Below are 16,979 nucleotides of genomic sequence, written 5' to 3'. Positions count from 1 at the left end.
TATTTATCCATTTATCCATCCATCTTATCTATCCATCCATCCATATATACATTCATCCATCCATCCATACATTGATCTCTCCATCCATCCATAAACTCTATCTATCTATCCATCCATCTTCCATCCATCCTATCTATCTATCCATCTACCCATTCATCCATCTCTCCATCTATCCATGAAGTCAGTCTATCTATCTATCCATCCATCCATCCATTCATCAATTCATTCATCCATCTTCCATTCATCTTGTCTATCTATCCACCCATCCATCCATCCATCTCTCCATCCATCCATAAACTTTATCTCTATTATCTATCTATAATCTATCCATCTCTATTATGCTCCTGTCTATGTATCTATCGTCCATGTATCCATCTATTTATCTATTTATTTATCCATCCATCTTATCTGTCTATCCATCCATCCATCCATACACAGATCTCTCCATCCATCCATCCATCTTCTGTCCATCTTATGTATCTATCCATCTACCCATCCATCCATCTCTCCATCCATCCATGAAGTCAGTCTATCTATCTATCCATCTATCTTTTATCCATCCATAAACTCTATGTCTATTATCTATCTATCCAAATCTATCCATCTCTATTATGTATCTATCTATGTATCTATATATCTATCATCCATGTATCCATCTATTTATCTATTTATCCATCCATGTTATCTATTTTTTTCTTCCATCCATCCATCCATACATACATAGATCTCTCCATCCATCCATGAACTATATCTATGTATCCATCCACCTTCCATCCATCTTCCATCCATATTATCTATCCATCCATCTCTCCATCCATCCATGAACCATCCATCTTATCTATCCGTCCATCCACCCATCCATCCATCCATCTCTTCATCCATCCATAAACTCTATCTCTATTATCTATCATCTATCTATCTATCTATCTATCTATAATCTATCTCTATTATGTATCTATCTATGTATCTATGTATCTATCATCCATGTATCCATCTATTTATCTATTTATCTATCCATCTTCCATCCATCTTATCTATGCATCCATTCACCCACCCATCCATCCATCTCTCATCCATCCATGAACTCTGTCTATATCTATCCATCCCTATTATGCAACTATCTATGTATTTATCTTCCATGTATCCATCTATTTATCTATTTACCCATCATCTTATTTATCTATCCATCCATTCACCCATCCATCCATCTATCTCTCCATTCATTCATGAACTCTATCCATCCATCCATCTTCCATCTATCTTATTTATCTCTTCATCCACCCATCCATCCATTAACACACACTCTCTCTCTCTCCCTTTCTCCACCTATCTTCCATCCATCATATCTATCCATCCATCTACCCATCCATTCATCCATCTCTCCATCCATCCATAAACTTTATCTCTGTTATCTATCCATCCATCCACCCACCCATCCATCATCCATTCATCTCTCCATCCATCCATGAACTCTATCTATCCATCCTCCCATCCATCCATCCATCCATCCATCCATCCATCCATCCATCCATCTCTCCATCCGTCCATGAACTCTACCTATCTCTCTTATCCATGTATCTATGTATCTATCTCTCTATTGCTATCATCTATTTAACTATCTAGGCATCTATGATCCATCTATGTATCTATGCATCTATCTCTATCATCCACCCATTTATCTGTGTATCTAAGTATCCACCGTCTGTCTACCATTTATCATGAATCTATCACCTATCCATGCACCTATCACCCCTATCTATGCCTCTAAGTGCATATCTTCGTATTTAGCAGCTAATTTTCTCTGCATCTATCATATCTACATATCCATCCACCATCCATCATCTGTCCATCCATCATCTCTCTTATCTAGATATGTATCCATCCTTCCATGCATTTGCTCCATCTATCTATCCATCATGGATCCATCCGTCCATCCACCTATCACCTCTACCATCTGTGCACTGATCATCTATGTATCTCCGTTGTCCATCCATCTCTGTCATGTACCCACCTATCATCACATCTCCACCTGCTCAAGGAAATATTTCCCTTCCTACTGTTTTTCTTTACCTGTGAGCTTACCCTCTGCAGGTCTCATATTTTGTGAGATTTTGTTTCTGGCTGTCCTCAAACACCTCCAGGTCTGGCTCTCCTCTGTGGGACGTTCAGGACTCAATCCTAGAGTTGTGTTGTCAATGACAATCTATTACAGCCAAAGGACAAAAAAACCAACAAAATCAAGAACCCAAGAAATGAATAGACCGTACAGTCCTTTGCATATGCAATTTTAAGAATATGCAAAACTAATTTTTATTCCTTCCTTCCTTCTTCCTCCCTCCCTCCCTTTCTCTCTCTCTCTCTCTCTCTCTCTCTCACTCACTTTTGTGCGGAGGGGTACTAGGGACTGAACTCAGGGACCCTCAACTCCTGAGCCCCGTCCCCAGCCCTATTTTGCATTTTATTTAGAGACAGGGTCTCACTGAGTTGCTTAGGGCCTCGCTTTGGCTGAGGCTGGCCTCCAACTTGTGATCCTCCTGCTTCAGCCTCCCGAGATGCTGGGATGACAGGCGTGTGTCACCACACTCAGCAAGATCTCACTTAAATTGCTCACATGTGGTACAATGACTACTTAAAACTGACTTTATAATGAGTTACCTAGGTGTATCCTATAATGAGGATCAATAAATTGCCCAAAATGTACACATTAATTTTTTTTCCTTTTTATTTTTTCTCCCCCTGCCACCAAAAAAAAAAAAAATGTTTTCAGGAAGCACTGGCTGTGGATGCCCCTATACTGTCTGCTTGGTGGCCTGAATGGGACATTTGTGACATGGAACTCCAGGCCCAATATCGTCCTGCTGATGGCGGACGACCTTGGTTTGGGTGACCTGGGCTGCTACGGTAACAACACCGTGAGGTAAAGATGCCTTGTGGGATGTCCACCTGCTGTGTCGGAGCCCGTGACCCACCCCATGTCTCTGCTGTCACGGGGACACCAGAGTCCAACGTCAGTATATTGGGGTGGTGGATAGCAGAGGTGGCCCAGGACGCTGGATGCAAAATGGATATTCATGCAGCATACAGTGGAGACTACAACATGCACCATGTGTCCTTTTGCATTTGGCTAGTTGAACTGAGCCTCATGTCCTCAGAGAAGATGTTGGAGCTTCCTACATTTCGTCTCTACTCACAGGAAATGCCCAGAAAAACCTCAGATGTGTGTGTGGGATGGTGAAACTAACATGCTCAAGTTCATATGAGATCGTGACTGGATAGGCTTCTAGCCGCTTTTTAAAACTTAAAATTTTTCTCTATCCTTTTTTTTTTAAAAAAATCTGTAATCAGATTTACATAAAATTTTATATTGATTTTGGAGACTTGAAAAGATTCAACAGCATGGGAAATAAATTCCATACTGTCACAATTTAGTTATTGAAGAGGCTGGTTTTTTCTACAAGAAACCCATTAAAATTTTGCTTCATCTAAGTTCCTCGTTAATTTTAGGAGAGTAATACCAACAAATGAACTCACTTTTCTATTGAAATGCTCCTAAACTCAGACTCAAAATAAGTTATACCCAGGGAACGATATTGTTATCCACTAATAGTTTTGCCCACAGAGTTGGTAGGACACCCCCCCCCCTTATTTTCAAGGATCTATTCCAAGATCCCAAGTGAATTTCTCAAACTTTGGAGAGTACTGAATCCTATATATGCTAATTTTTTCCCCCTACAGTAGCAGGAGGGTAGCATATACAGGGTGGATACACTGAACAAAGGGATAATACATGTCCCTGGCAGGATGGCTCAAGAATACATTGTGGTTTTCAGAACAGTGTGCAATTTAAAAGTAACTGTTTATTTCTAGAATTTGTCCACCTCATGTTTTTGGACCAGGGTGGACCATGGGTAAGAGAAACCTCCTCACAACCCCAAAGTGCAGATAAAGAGTGAACTCTACTCTGTTCTCTGTCTGCTTGTAACTACCAAACCATCTAACGAAGAAGATAGATCAAGGTATCAGAGAGATAGAAGAGTGTATTTTCAATTGGCCAGAAACAGTCATCTCAACCCAAAAGAGAACAACTTTGAATCTCAATCCTTTTTGGGGAGGGATTGGAAACCCACCTGCTAAATTCTCTATATTTTTCCCTGCAGCACCCCTCACATTGACCGTCTGGCAAACGAGGGCGTGAGGCTCACCCAACACCTGGCAGCAGCCTCCGTCTGTACCCCGAGCCGGGCGGCTTTCCTCACTGGCCGGTACCCCATCCGATCAGGTAGGAGAGGAAAAATGCAAGAGAATTTTGACTCATGGAAATTTCTTTTCTTCTTTCCTTCCATCCTTCCTTATTTCCTCCCTCCCTCCTTCTCTCTTTCTTCCTTCTTTTCTTCTAATTATTATTTAAATTTTATTTTGTAGGATTGGAGATTACACCCAGAACCTCCCACATGCTAGGCAAGGGCTCTACCACTGAGCCACATCCCCAGCCCTTTTCAATTTTTATTTAGAGACAGGGTCTTACTAAGATGATTTGGGCCATGGTAAATTGCTGAGGCTGGCCTCCAGTTTGCAATCCTCCTACCTCAGCCTCCAGGGTTACTGGAATGACAGGTGCACATCACCACACTTGCCCAATAGTCCTATCTTTAAGTACTTCTGTAGAGATGCTGTCCCAGAATTATCCCTGAAGTGTCTCTGCATTCTCTTTCCCTTCCTCTTCAGTCCTTGTGACAAGGCAGCCATGTGGGGAGCCAGATAGACCATGAATCACATCACAAGTTTGGATTTGAGATTTGAGGGATGGGAACCTGATGGTTTCTAGAGAGGAATCTAATGGGACTCTAAGGAGGGTTGAGTGGGGCACGGACAGAAATGAGAAGGGCTCCTCCTAAGATGACTGAGTGTTTCACTGTGACCAAAGAACATGACAAGAAAAAAAAAATAGAGGAATTAAAGTTTATTTTTGGCTCATGAGTCAGTCCATGGTTGGCTGATTCCATGGCTCTGGCCCAAGGGGAGGCAAAACAAAATGGCGGCAGGGCCTGGAGGAGGAGAGCAGCTCAGGACAGGGCACCAGGGAGCAGAGAGAGCTCTGCTCACCAGGGACAGGATAGACATCCCAAAGGCACAGCCCAGGGACCCCCTCCTCCAGCCACACCCCACCTGCTACAGTCACCACCCAGTGAGTCCATCCAAGTGGATTAATCCATTGAGTAGGTTACGGCCTTCATAATCAAATGATTTCACCTCTGAACTTTCTTGCACCGTCTCCCACAAAAGCTTTTGAGGGACACCTCATATCTAAACCATAACTCAGAGTTTGGTAGGAGGGACATCCTATGGTAAATTGGGACATTGTCCGCTTGAAGCGGTGTCCCCAGATTGTGGCTTCAGAGATGAGAGTCAGAATATTTCATGCAGGTAGTTATCCAAACATGGCGCTGGATTATGCTGGGCTTGGCTGACAAGGGTTGAAGCAGTTTGATGTTGGAATGTCCGTTCCACATGCTGAAATGATTGAGGTCCCCAGGTCTATTGCTCCCTAGTTCTGAAGTTGAAGGCACAAATTTACTTCAGGAGAAGAGATGTAGATGAGTGGTTTCCCTCTCTAGGCAAGTTGAAGGTCAGCCCTGTCCTGAGCTGCTCTCCTCCTCCAGGCCCTTCCGCCATTTTGTCCTGCCTCTCGTTGGGCCAGAGCCATGGAGTCAGCCACCAGGGACTGACTCATGAGCCCAAAATAAACTTTCTTCCTTTTATTTTTTTTCTTGTCACGTCCTGTGGTCACAGTGAAACAGTCATCTTAGGAGGAACCCTAAGTGTTTGGTACATGTCGATGCTAAGAATAGTCATGCATTGTTAATGTGAAATTCAGACATAACGGATGTCGTCTATTGATGTAATCTGGAAACTAGGGTTTTAAAGGAACGCCAATCAAGTGGGAGGAGGACCCAAATCTATAGCTTGAATCAACCATGGATGGACGATTTATTTGAAAATAATATTATTTGTATGCTAAAAATTTATGGACTTTTTCTTGTTACTCTTGAAAAAATAGTATGTAAGAACTCTTTGCACACCATTTGCATTAGGTATTATAAATAATTGAGTGTGGATTTAGAGCGTATGTAAGGGTGTGCATTGCTATGCAAAACCTGAGCCTTGTTTTACAAGCAGCAGCGTTGGTGGGTTTTGGCACCCATGGGGTGGTCTCTGGACCCAGTCACACGGAGACACATAGGGTTGCTTCTGCAGCTATAAAAGGTCGACGATTCTATGGGACCAAAGGACATCGTTGGGGTGCAGGATGGGAGAATTTGGAACGTGTCGGGGTGAGCCCTGGTATTTCGCCTTTTATAACCGAAAGGTCGACCGCGATGCTCATCTGTTGCTTTGTATGAACTCAGGAATGGTTTCGTCCAACAGCCTGAACCGTGGCCTCACCTGGCTTGGTGGGTCTGGCGGGCTGCCCGCCAACGAGACGACCTTGGCCAAGTTGCTGCAGCATCGGGGATACCGCACGGGACTCATAGGTAGGTCCCCGTAAAATGAGTGAATAATAAAAAAATAGAAGGCGGACGGGGACCCGTAAAGTGGAACAAATGACAGAATTGAGGGATTGTACCAGGGGAGTCCTGCGCTCATGATGGGTTCCCTTGATGCGTGGCTCTTGGCGAAAAATCCCACCTGGAGAATTTCGTCCACTTTCCCATGAGACAGACGAAGGGGTGATGGCATCCTCAAAGGTCACCAGGGAGACCAAGAGGAGGCCACCACGATCAGAGTCCCAAAGCGACGATGGACACCCCCCAGGGTGGTCACGGTGGCCGCTGTGACGGGTGGACTTTTCTTCTCCTTCCAGGGAAGTGGCATCAGGGCTTGAGCTGCGCCTCCCGGGATGACCACTGCCACCACCCCCTCAACCACGGCTTCGACTACTTCTACGGGATGCCCTTCGGGCTGCTGAGCGACTGCCAGGCGTCCAAGACCCCGGAGCTGCACCGCCGGCTGCGCCTGCGGCTGTGGATCTGCACCTTGGTCCTGGGCCTGGTGCCCGTCCTGCTCCTGCTGCCCCACCTGGCCGGCTGGTTCTCGGTGCCCTGGAGCGTCATTGGCCTGTCTGCCCTCGTGGCTCTCCTCTTCTTCGTTTCCTGGTACTCCAGCTACGGCTTCGTGCGGCGCTGGAACTGCATCCTGATGAGGAACCACGAGATCGTGCAGCAGCCCATGAGGGAGGAGCGGGTCTCGGTGCTGATGCTGAAGGAAGCGCTCGCCTTTATCGACAGGTCTGCCGTCCAGTCCTGGGGACTTTATTGCATGTGAATTTGTGTAGGACTCGATGAAAGGGACTGTGACAAATTTTTTCAGGGTGACATTTTAGATATTCTTAAATCTCTCCTTGGATAGAAAAAAAAAAAAAGAGTTAAGTTTCCTACCATTTTTTGCATGCAATTTCCTCCCCTGCTCTTGTCCATAAAAGTGGGGTGAGAGTATTTTAATGCAGATCCCCTCCCTGGGGACGGGCGTGCAGATAGATTGAAATTTGCAGTGGGTCTTGGTTTTGCTTTTCCTTAGAGACAGATGGGGGAAGACATCTCTGTCCGCCAGCTGCTGGGGAGGGACCCTGAGCTGATGGAGACCTAGTTTTAAGATGTTTAGGTTCCTTACGAGCTAAGTGTATGTTCCAGGCATCATGAAGCAGGAAGAGGAAGGAACGAAAAAAGAGTCGTTTCTATAAATGTCGCGTCGTACATTTATTGATGTGCCCCTGTTCGCCCTCGGTTGGTACTTATTCACCCAGATGCTCTAGATGAATTGGTGTCTAAGAATCATATTCTGTCCAGAGATGCCAGAAGAGTTCAGATATTCAACCACCCGTTCAATATCCAAACCTGTGTTACCAGGGAATAAAAGAAGAAGAAGTCACCTTTTTGGTCACAGTGACCCAAAGACCTGACAAACACAATGTAGAGGAGGAGAAGTTGACCTGGGGCTCACGGTGTCCGAGGTCCAGTCCCTGGTGGCCGACTCCATGGCTCTGGCCCAAGGGGAGCAGAACAAGATGGCGGCAGGGCCTGGAGGAGGAGAGCAGCTCAGGACAGGGCACCAGGGAGCAGAGGGAGCTCTGCCCACCAGGGACAGGACAGAGACCCCCAAGGCACAGCCCAGGGACCCCCTCCTCCAGCCACACCCCACCTGCTACAGTCTCCACCCAGTGAGTCCATCCAAGTGGATTAATCCACTATTAGACTACACCTTTTACAACCCAATCATTTCACAATATGGCGGCAGGGCCTGGAGGAGGAGAGCAGCTCAGGACAGGGCACCAGGGAGCAGAGAGAGCTCTGCTCACCAGGGACAGGACAGAGACCCCCAAGGCACAGCCCAGGGACCCCCTCCTCCAGCCACCCCCCACCTGCTGCAGTCACCACCCAGTGAGTCCATACAAGTGGATTAATCCACTGACTAGGTTACACCTTTCATAACCCAATCATTTCACTTCTAAACTTTCTTTTGTTGTGTCACACATGAGCTTTTGGGGACTCCTCATATCTAAACCATAATAATTAGAGGAGGAGAAGTTTATTTTGGCTCATGGTGTCCGAGGTCCAGTCCCTGGTGGCCGACTCCATAGCTCTGGCCCAAGGGGAGCAGAACAAAATGGCAGCAGGGCCTGGAGGAGGAGAGCAGCTCAGGACAGGGCACCAGGGAGCAGAGAGAGCTCTGCTCACCAGGGACAGGACAGAGACCCCCAAGGCACAGCCCAGGGACCCCCTCCTCCAGCCACCCCCCACCTGCTGCAGTCACCACCCAGTGAGTCCATACAAGTGGATTAATCCACTGACTAGGTTACACCTTTCATAACCCAATCATTTCACTTCTAAACTTTCTTTTGTTGTGTCACACATGAGCTTTTGGGGACTCCTCATATCTAAACCATAATAATTAGAGGAGGAGAAGTTTATTTTGGCTCATGGTGTCCGAGGTCCAGTCCCTGGTGGCCGACTCCATAGCTCTGGCCCAAGGGGAGCAGAACAAAATGGCAGCAGGGCCTGGAGGAGGAGAGCAGCTCAGGACAGGGCACCAGGGAGCAGAGAGAGCTCTGCTCACCAGGGACAAGACAGAGACCCCAAAGGCACAGCCCAGGGACCCCCTCCTCCAGACACCCCCCACCTGCTGCAGCCACCACCCAGTGAGTCCATCCAAGTGGATTAATCCACTGACTAGGTTACACCTTTCATAACCCAATCATTTCACTTCTAAACTTTCTTTTGTTGTGTCACACATGAGCTTTTGGGGACTCCTCATATCTAAACCATAATAATTAGAGGAGGAGAAGTTTATTTTGGCTCATGGTGTCCGAGGTCCAGTCCCTGGTGGCCGACTCCATAGCTCTGGCCCAAGGGGAGCAGAACAAAATGGCAGCAGGGCCTGGAGGAGGAGAGCAGCTCAGGACAGGGCCCCAGGGAGCAGAGACAGGGAGAATCCAGGGACAAGATATAGTCCCCAAAGGATACCCCTAGTGACCTACCTCCTCCAGCCACACCCTACCTGTCCACAGGGAATCAACTCAAGTGGATTAATCCACTAATTAGGCTACACCTCTCATAACCCAATCATTTCACCTCGGATCCTTCCTGTGCTTCCTCACACATAAGCTTTCTGAAGCCACCTCTTCTCCAACCCCCAAAGGAGCTCTCTCCACCAACAGTCCCTCGCCCAGGTTGGGACTGGCTCTCGCTCACGCAGCTGATCACCCCGACTTCCCGCCCCCCCAGGTACAAGCGAGAACCTTTCCTCCTCTTGGTCTCCTTTCTTCATGTGCACACTCCCCTCGTGACCAAGGAGAAGTTTGTGGGGCACAGTAAATTCGGGCTCTACGGGGATAACGTGGAAGAGATGGATTGGATGGTGGGTGAGTAGCGCGCCCCGCGCGGCGTTCAGTCTCAGATCCCCGGGCTGCAGCAAAGCCACTCGGGACGGGTTGTGTTCAGTCACGTGCGGCTGGTTGGACATTCACATCATGGACACCCGCATACGTTGGTCCAATGCATTCAATTATAACCTGGGTCTAGGTGCAACGATGCCCGTGAGATATATTCCAAGATCACAGCCGCAGGTCATCGAGGCCATCGGAGGCCAGCCATAGAGATGTTTCCGTTTTAAAAACCAAAGACTCCTTCGTGAGCCCTGTGTTGCAAGATCAGTGAAATGCATCCTGCATACAACCACCCCTCCGAGCTTTTGGACGTGGAAGGGAAGCAAGTTCTTGGCTATTAGTGTCGCAGGGCAGGCTCGGACTTCATGGGGGACAGCGTTGGCATTTGCCCAAAGCAAAGCCCCGTGTCTCCAAGTCATGGCGAGGAGCACAGTATCGATGGCGGCGGTGATCAGTTGGAGGCTGGGGCTGGGGGGGAAATGGGTGCATCCCGTCAGGCCAGGATGGTGACGTGCTGGTCGCTGACCCCTGCGATCTACGCGGGACGGATGTTCTGCCGCTTTAGGAGCCTTTTGGGTTTAATCCACTTTAGTCCCGGGGACACTCGACCCCTGAGCCCCGTCCCCAGCCCTGTTTTGCATTTTATTGAGAGACAGGGTCTCCCTGAGCTGCTCAGGGCCTCGCTTTGGCAGAGGCTGGCCTCCAACTCACGATCCTCCTGCCTCAGCCTCCTGAGCCTCTGGGATGACAGGCCTGTGCATGTCCTACCATGTGGCACGTGTCGGGCCGTCCCAGGAAGGTGACTGGGATTCTGCAGGACGCTCAGTGCAGCCGTTGGCCTGTCCCCTGCTGTCTGAGGGGGTGCACAGAGCGGGGACAGTCTCGTGGCCTGTCGTGACGACCTTCTTTGTGACCCCTCCCAGGTAAGATCCTGGAGGCCCTGGAGGAGGAGCGGCTGAGCACCCGCACCCTGGTGCACTTCACCTCCGACAACGGCGGCCGCCTGGAGGCACTGGACGGGGCGGCCCGGCTGGGCGGCTGGAACGGCGTCTACAAAGGTGACAGCCCCGGGGACACCGGCTCTGCCCTGGACACCGCCCGGGCTCTGCTGCTCCGAGGCACCTTCCCGTCAATCACGCTGACCCACGGAAGGAGGCTGCGGCCTCGCGGCCTCTGGGGGGCTTCCAGGGGGTGGAGGGGAAAATGTTAGGGCTGGTGACAACCTTGGGACAGCAAATTCACTGGACCTCACGGGCCACCAACGGCAGGGCTTCCCAGCATCCGCACTGTGGGCCTCTGGGGCTGGGGGTGCTCTGGGGTGGGCTGTGCTGTGCGCTGCAGGAGGTGGAGCAGCCTCTCTGGGCCCCACACACCAGGAGCCAGGAGCAGCCCCACCCAGGGTGGGAGAGCCCCCTGGACAGACAGGATGGGTAGATGGCAGAGACATAGATGGACAGATGGATAGATAGGTAGACAGGATGGATGGATGATAGAAGATAGATAGATGATAGACAGGATGGGTAGATGACAGAGAGATAGATGGACAGATGGACAGGATCGGTAGATGATAGAAGATAGATAGATGATAGAATTGATAGATGACAGATAGATGGACAGGATGGATAGATGATAGAAGATAGATAGATGATAGAAATAGTAGATGACAGAGAGATAGATAGGTAGATAGATGATTGATTGGCAGATAGATAGATGATAGACGGCAGCTGGGTGGATGGATGATGGACAGAGGCCCTGTCCTGCAGGTCTCCCCTGCACTGGGGGCCTCTGGGGCTGGGGGTGCTCTGGGGTGGGCTGTGCTGTGCACTGCAGGAGGTGGAGCAGCCTCTCTGGGCCCCACACACCAGGAGCCAGGAGCAGCCCCACCCAGGGTGTGAGAGCCACCTGGACAGACAGGATGGGTAGATGGCAGAGAGATAGATGGACAGACAGAATGGGTAGATGACAGAGAGATAGATAGATGATTGACAGGTAGGTAGACAGGATGGGTAGATGACAGAGAGATAGATAGATGATTGACAGGTAGGTAGACAGGATGGGTAGATGACAGAGAGATAGATAGACAGGATAGGTAGATGTTAGATAAATGATAGGTAGATACATAGACAGGATGGATAGATGATAGATGATAGATAGATAGACAGAAAGAACAGGTAGCTGTCAGATAGATAGATAGACAGGATAGGTAGACGATAGATAAATGACAGATAGATAGACAGGATGGATAGATGATACATGGTAGATAGATAGATGATAGACAGAATAGGTAGATGACAGATAGATAGATAGATAAGACAGAATTGGTAGATGACAGATGATAGATGATCGACAGAGACTCTGTCCTGCAGGTCTCCTCTGCACTGGGGGCCTCTGGGGCTGGGGGTGCTCTGGGGTGGGCTGTGCTGGGCGCTGCAGGAGCTGGAGCAGCCTCTCTGGGCTCTGGCATAACTCCAAGCTATGACAACTGGAAGTGTCCCCAGACATAGCCCAGTGGGCTTTATGGGAAGCAGATCCTTCCACCTCCCTCTGAGGTAGTGTATTCAACAGCTCAGCTACTCCTGGGGGCATCGCTAAACCACACCAACACAAAGACAATTTGAGAAAGGCATTCGACGTTGGCTCTTTTCTTCTTACCTTGGAAAACACCAAGTCGGAAAAACTGTAGGGTATCAGGGTTTCCATACAATTTCACATCATTGGATTGGGCGCGGTGACGCACCCCTGACATCCCAGCGGCTCGGGAGGCTGAGGCAGGAGGATCGCAGGTTAGAGGCCAGCCTCAGCAACTCCATGAGACTCTGTCTCAAAATAAAAAAAAAATAAAAAGGGCTGGGGACATGGCTCAGCAGTTAAGCACCCCTGGGATCAATCCCTGGTCCCCAAAACATAGGTGTGTATCTAATTTAATCCACGTAGTCATCTCCGTGTGTGTGAGCACAGCCCTCCGTGTTCACACAGAGATGAAATTGCCTTACGATGCATTTCTCAGGAGGAATACACCCCCATTTTTTAAGCAATGCACACACACACACACACACACACACACACACACATGCACCAACTGTATACGATGAATTAAAACCAAAATGTCATTCTGTGGCTCTATATGTGTGTCTGTATACAGTCAGGAAAACTATCTGCACCTACTCTGATGAGTGTTGTGATTCTTGAACCTATGCATGTGTTGCTTTCGGCCTTGCTAAATTGCTGAGGCTGGCCTCCGACTGGCGATCCTCCAGCCTCAGCCTCCCCAGCTGCTGGGAGGAGAGGCGTGCGCCACGGCGCCCGGCTGGACTGGTCTTTCTGTTCCCTAGAGAACCATCTTCCTCCCCCATCTTTGGTCGCAGGTGGCAGCGGCATGGCCGGGTGGGAAGGGGGCATCCGCGTGCCTGGCATCTTCCGCTGGCCGACAGTGCTGCAGGCCGGGAAGGTGATTGACGAGCCCACGAGTCTGATGGACATTTTCCCAACGCTGTCTTACGTCGGGGGAGGGATCTTGCCCCACGACAGGTAGGAAAACAGACCCTGCTCCCGGGGAGGGAGATCTCTGCAGGCAGGTGAGGGGCTACGGCTTCCTGTGGGGACCCAGCTCCCTCCCTGCTGGGCACGTGGTGCAGTCTCTTGGAACATGTCTTACTGTCCGCTTTCCTAAAAATGACTGTCTTACCCCTCTCCATTTTTATAGAATCCCCCTCCGCTTACACAGTTTCCCCTTAGGCTGCTCTGGCTTCTGCGGATGCGAGAAAACATCCAGCCCTTGACTTGCCAAGTCTGGCTTATTTCACTCAGTGTCATGTTCTCCCCTTCCCCTAGTGATGGGCAAACACCCTATTTCCACCCTTCTTTATGGCTGTGTAATACTCCACTACATAGATCTCACATTGTCTTGATCCTTTACATCGGACTTATATCCTTATGTGCACATGCTGGGTCGCCCTCAGGGCTAGGATCCAACCCTGATGCATCTTGACAACCTTCCTAGCTCCCAGGTCACCAAGGTCCCTTACTATTAGTGGATTCCCCCCCGTCTGCAGATTGGACCAACACTAAATCCGTTGGGGAATCGTCGACGTCTGCAGTGAATGTGTACGGAATTTTTTTTTTCTTGAGGTTATTCCCTGTAGAATAGAATTTCTCAACTGTTTTCTATCATTTATGAAAATGCTGGTAACTATAAAGGAATCAGCGTACAGATAAGCCACTGCGTTAGGTGTGACCGGTCATCTCGTGAAGATCTAAGATGTGCAGGGTCACAGGAAAGGGACTTGGGCATCCAATTTAGCATCCACCCCATTTAAAAGGCAGCTTCAAATTGCTCTGGATGAATAAAAGGTGCCTACATTGAATTATATGCAGAGTAAATGATGGAAATGGGGCTGGGGTCAGCTCGGAGCCTTTCCTGGGCTGCAGGACATTTCCGTGATGCATCTCTTCCAACCCGGGACCTGAGTCCCGAGGGTCTCCCCCTCGGCTCCTGCTGGTACCCAGCGCCCGGCTCACCCCCTTCCCCCCCCGTGCCCTTCTCTCCTAAGGGTGATTGACGGCCGGAACCTCATGCCCCTCCTGGAGGGCAGGGTGGCCCACTCAGACCACGAGTTCCTCTTCCACTACTGCGGCACCTACCTGCACACCGTCCGCTGGCACCAGAAGGACTGTGAGTACGGAGACCGCGGACGCGGGGCAGCGGGAGAAGGGGTGGTCTCTGCCTTTCTCACCTGGGAAGGAAGGAGGACGGGGAGATGGGAGGGAGGGAAGAAGGGTGGACTCCACCTCTGGACTTCTGACCATCTCAGTTCTGACAGCGGCGCTGGCTTTAGATAATTCTCCACGGGGCTCAGGCCCCATCAGATCCAGGTGCCACTTGGGGTTGGCATCTCCATGATCATGGTGGCCACCGGGAGTGGAGGTTGCTCAAAGGCCCCGGCTTGGAGCTGCCAGATGACGGGGCTCTTCCACTCCTTGGGATTTATCCAAACTGAACCAAGATCGTGCATTTTAGTTGATCCTGGGTATATGCAAACCCGTGTTTAGAGCAGCGTGGTTCATAGTAGCCCAAGCACAGGGCCCCCCACCCCAGGTGTCCATCAGCAGATGGATGGATAAAGAGAATGTGGTCAATGGAGTACTATGCAGCCATAAAAAATGACATTGTGGGACTTGCCAGACAATGGATGGAACTGGAGACCATCCTGCTGAGTGAAATAACCCAGACTCAGCGAGTCTTATGTTTTCTTATGTTTGTGGAAGTTAGAGAGGAAAAAAGAGAGAATCTCATAAAAACAGAAGAAAGACCAGCAGAGTCCAGGAAACGACACAGGGAGAGGGAAGAGGGGAGGTATCGGGCAGTGAAAGTCATAAAATTATGTTGGGTTCGTGTACAAGTCTGTATCAATGCACCCCAGGGTTATTCACAATCATAACGCACCAAGAAAAGATTGAAAAATGGAGATTCATGTTTTCCCAGAAGCCACCTGTAACCCATCACCCACGCGATGTCACACTGGAGATGTCTTTTTCAGGCGGTACTGTGTGGAAGGCCCACTATGTGACGCCCAACTTCCACCCCGAGGGATCCGGCGCCTGCTACGGAAGCGCCCTGTGTTCCTGTTCTGGGGACGTGACCCACCATGACCCCCCGCTCCTCTTCGACATCTCCAGAGACCCTTCCGAGTCCCAACCGCTTACTTCCGACAATGAAGCCTTGTTCGACTCCGTCATCAAGAAGATGGAGGCCGCCATAAAGGAGCACCGTGGGTCCCTGACGCCTGTCCCTCGACAGTTATCTGTGTTCCACACCATTTGGAAACCGTGGCTGCAGCCGTGCTGCGGGACCTTCCCCTTCTGTGGCTGCGACAAGGAAAGTGACATCCTGCCCACGGCTCCGTGAGCGCTGGGGTCACTCGTTACCCACCACGGACACGCTGTGTCAGTCAGATTTTCATTACTGTGACAAAACACCCGAGAAAAGTCAACTTAGCTGGGAAAGATTCATTGGGGACTGTGGTTTGGAAGGTTCAGTCCCTGGTGGGCCCACTCCATGGCTCTGGCCCAAGGGGAGCAGAACAAGATGGCGGCAGGGCCTGGAGGAGGAGAGCCGCTCAGGACAGGGCAGCCTGGTACTAGAGAGACAGGAGCCAGGGACAGGATATAGTCCTCATGGCCACATCTCCATTGTCTTATTTTGTCCCAGTAGGTCCCACCGCCTACAGTTCCCACCATTTTTCAGTCGTCCATTCAAGTGTGAACCCATCAATGGATTCACCCACCGAGGAGCTCAGGAGTCCTAGGGGAACATTCCAGATCCAAGCCACACCACATGCCTGAGTGGGTCTACCATTTTGGATCAAAATGGCGGCCACCACCTTGTTCCAATGCCCAGACTTTAGCTCCCCTTCAAGTTGCATTGGGGAAGGTGGATTCCGGGCCATTATTGGGAGGGGGTCCCGTTAGTAACCCCTCCTGGCGGACGCCCGACCCCTGCACCTAATAAATCAGAGTCATTTCATGTCCCCGGGGGTCTCCAGGGAGCCTGGGGGCCCTGCTGGAGTCGGTTTGCAAACCTGGTTGTTCTTTCCTTTCTTCTTCTTTCTTCGTCCTCCTGATGGACAAGGACCTGGTTCTGAGGCAAGGTGCCTGTCCCCTGCCAACCCTGCCACGGGGCAGGACTTTCTGTGCCTTCTGCATTGCGCGTGTGTGTGCGCTCACGCGCGTGGGTAACGGGGAGGACTGCCGTGAGCCTTGTACAGGTGACTTCGTGGGAGTCACCTGCTGCAAAAGAAGCACCCGACGAGTGTCATTGTCACCAATAAATACCATGACGGACACCGTTGGTGTGAAGTGGCATCCGGGGCTGTCCCCGGGGGGTCCTGGGGGACAGAGGAGGAGAGACCGTCTTCAAAGGAAAACAGGGAAATGGTGACGTTGGATTTTCAGGGGAGGCAGGTGCACGCCCCGGGGGCCCTTCCACAAAGATGAAGCCAAAGGGAGCCGCAGCCGAGCACCGGTCAGCACAGACCACAAA

General features: G+C 50.0%; 1 protein-coding gene across 1 annotated transcript; it reads left to right on the top strand.

Annotated features, from left to right (window-relative positions):
* The first annotated feature begins 2,783 nt into the window (after positions 1 to 2,783).
* LOC113175734 (arylsulfatase H-like) lies at positions 2,784 to 15,845 on the top strand. The gene is made up of 9 exons (XM_026380058.2): positions 2,784 to 2,917; positions 4,158 to 4,279; positions 6,408 to 6,533; positions 6,863 to 7,286; positions 9,780 to 9,916; positions 10,864 to 10,998; positions 13,306 to 13,468; positions 14,491 to 14,612; positions 15,478 to 15,845. The coding sequence occupies exons 1-9, from the start codon at positions 2,784 to 2,786 to the stop codon at positions 15,843 to 15,845; spliced, it is 1,731 nt and encodes a 576-aa protein (XP_026235843.2).
* Positions 15,846 to 16,979: the final 1,134 nt, after the last annotated feature.

This window comes from Urocitellus parryii, chromosome X (assembly GCF_045843805.1).
Source record: "Urocitellus parryii isolate mUroPar1 chromosome X, mUroPar1.hap1, whole genome shotgun sequence".
NCBI classification, from domain to species: Eukaryota; Metazoa; Chordata; class Mammalia; order Rodentia; family Sciuridae; genus Urocitellus; species Urocitellus parryii.
The sequence above is the reverse complement of the archived record's forward strand: the minus strand, read 5'-3'. Positions and strand labels throughout refer to the sequence as shown.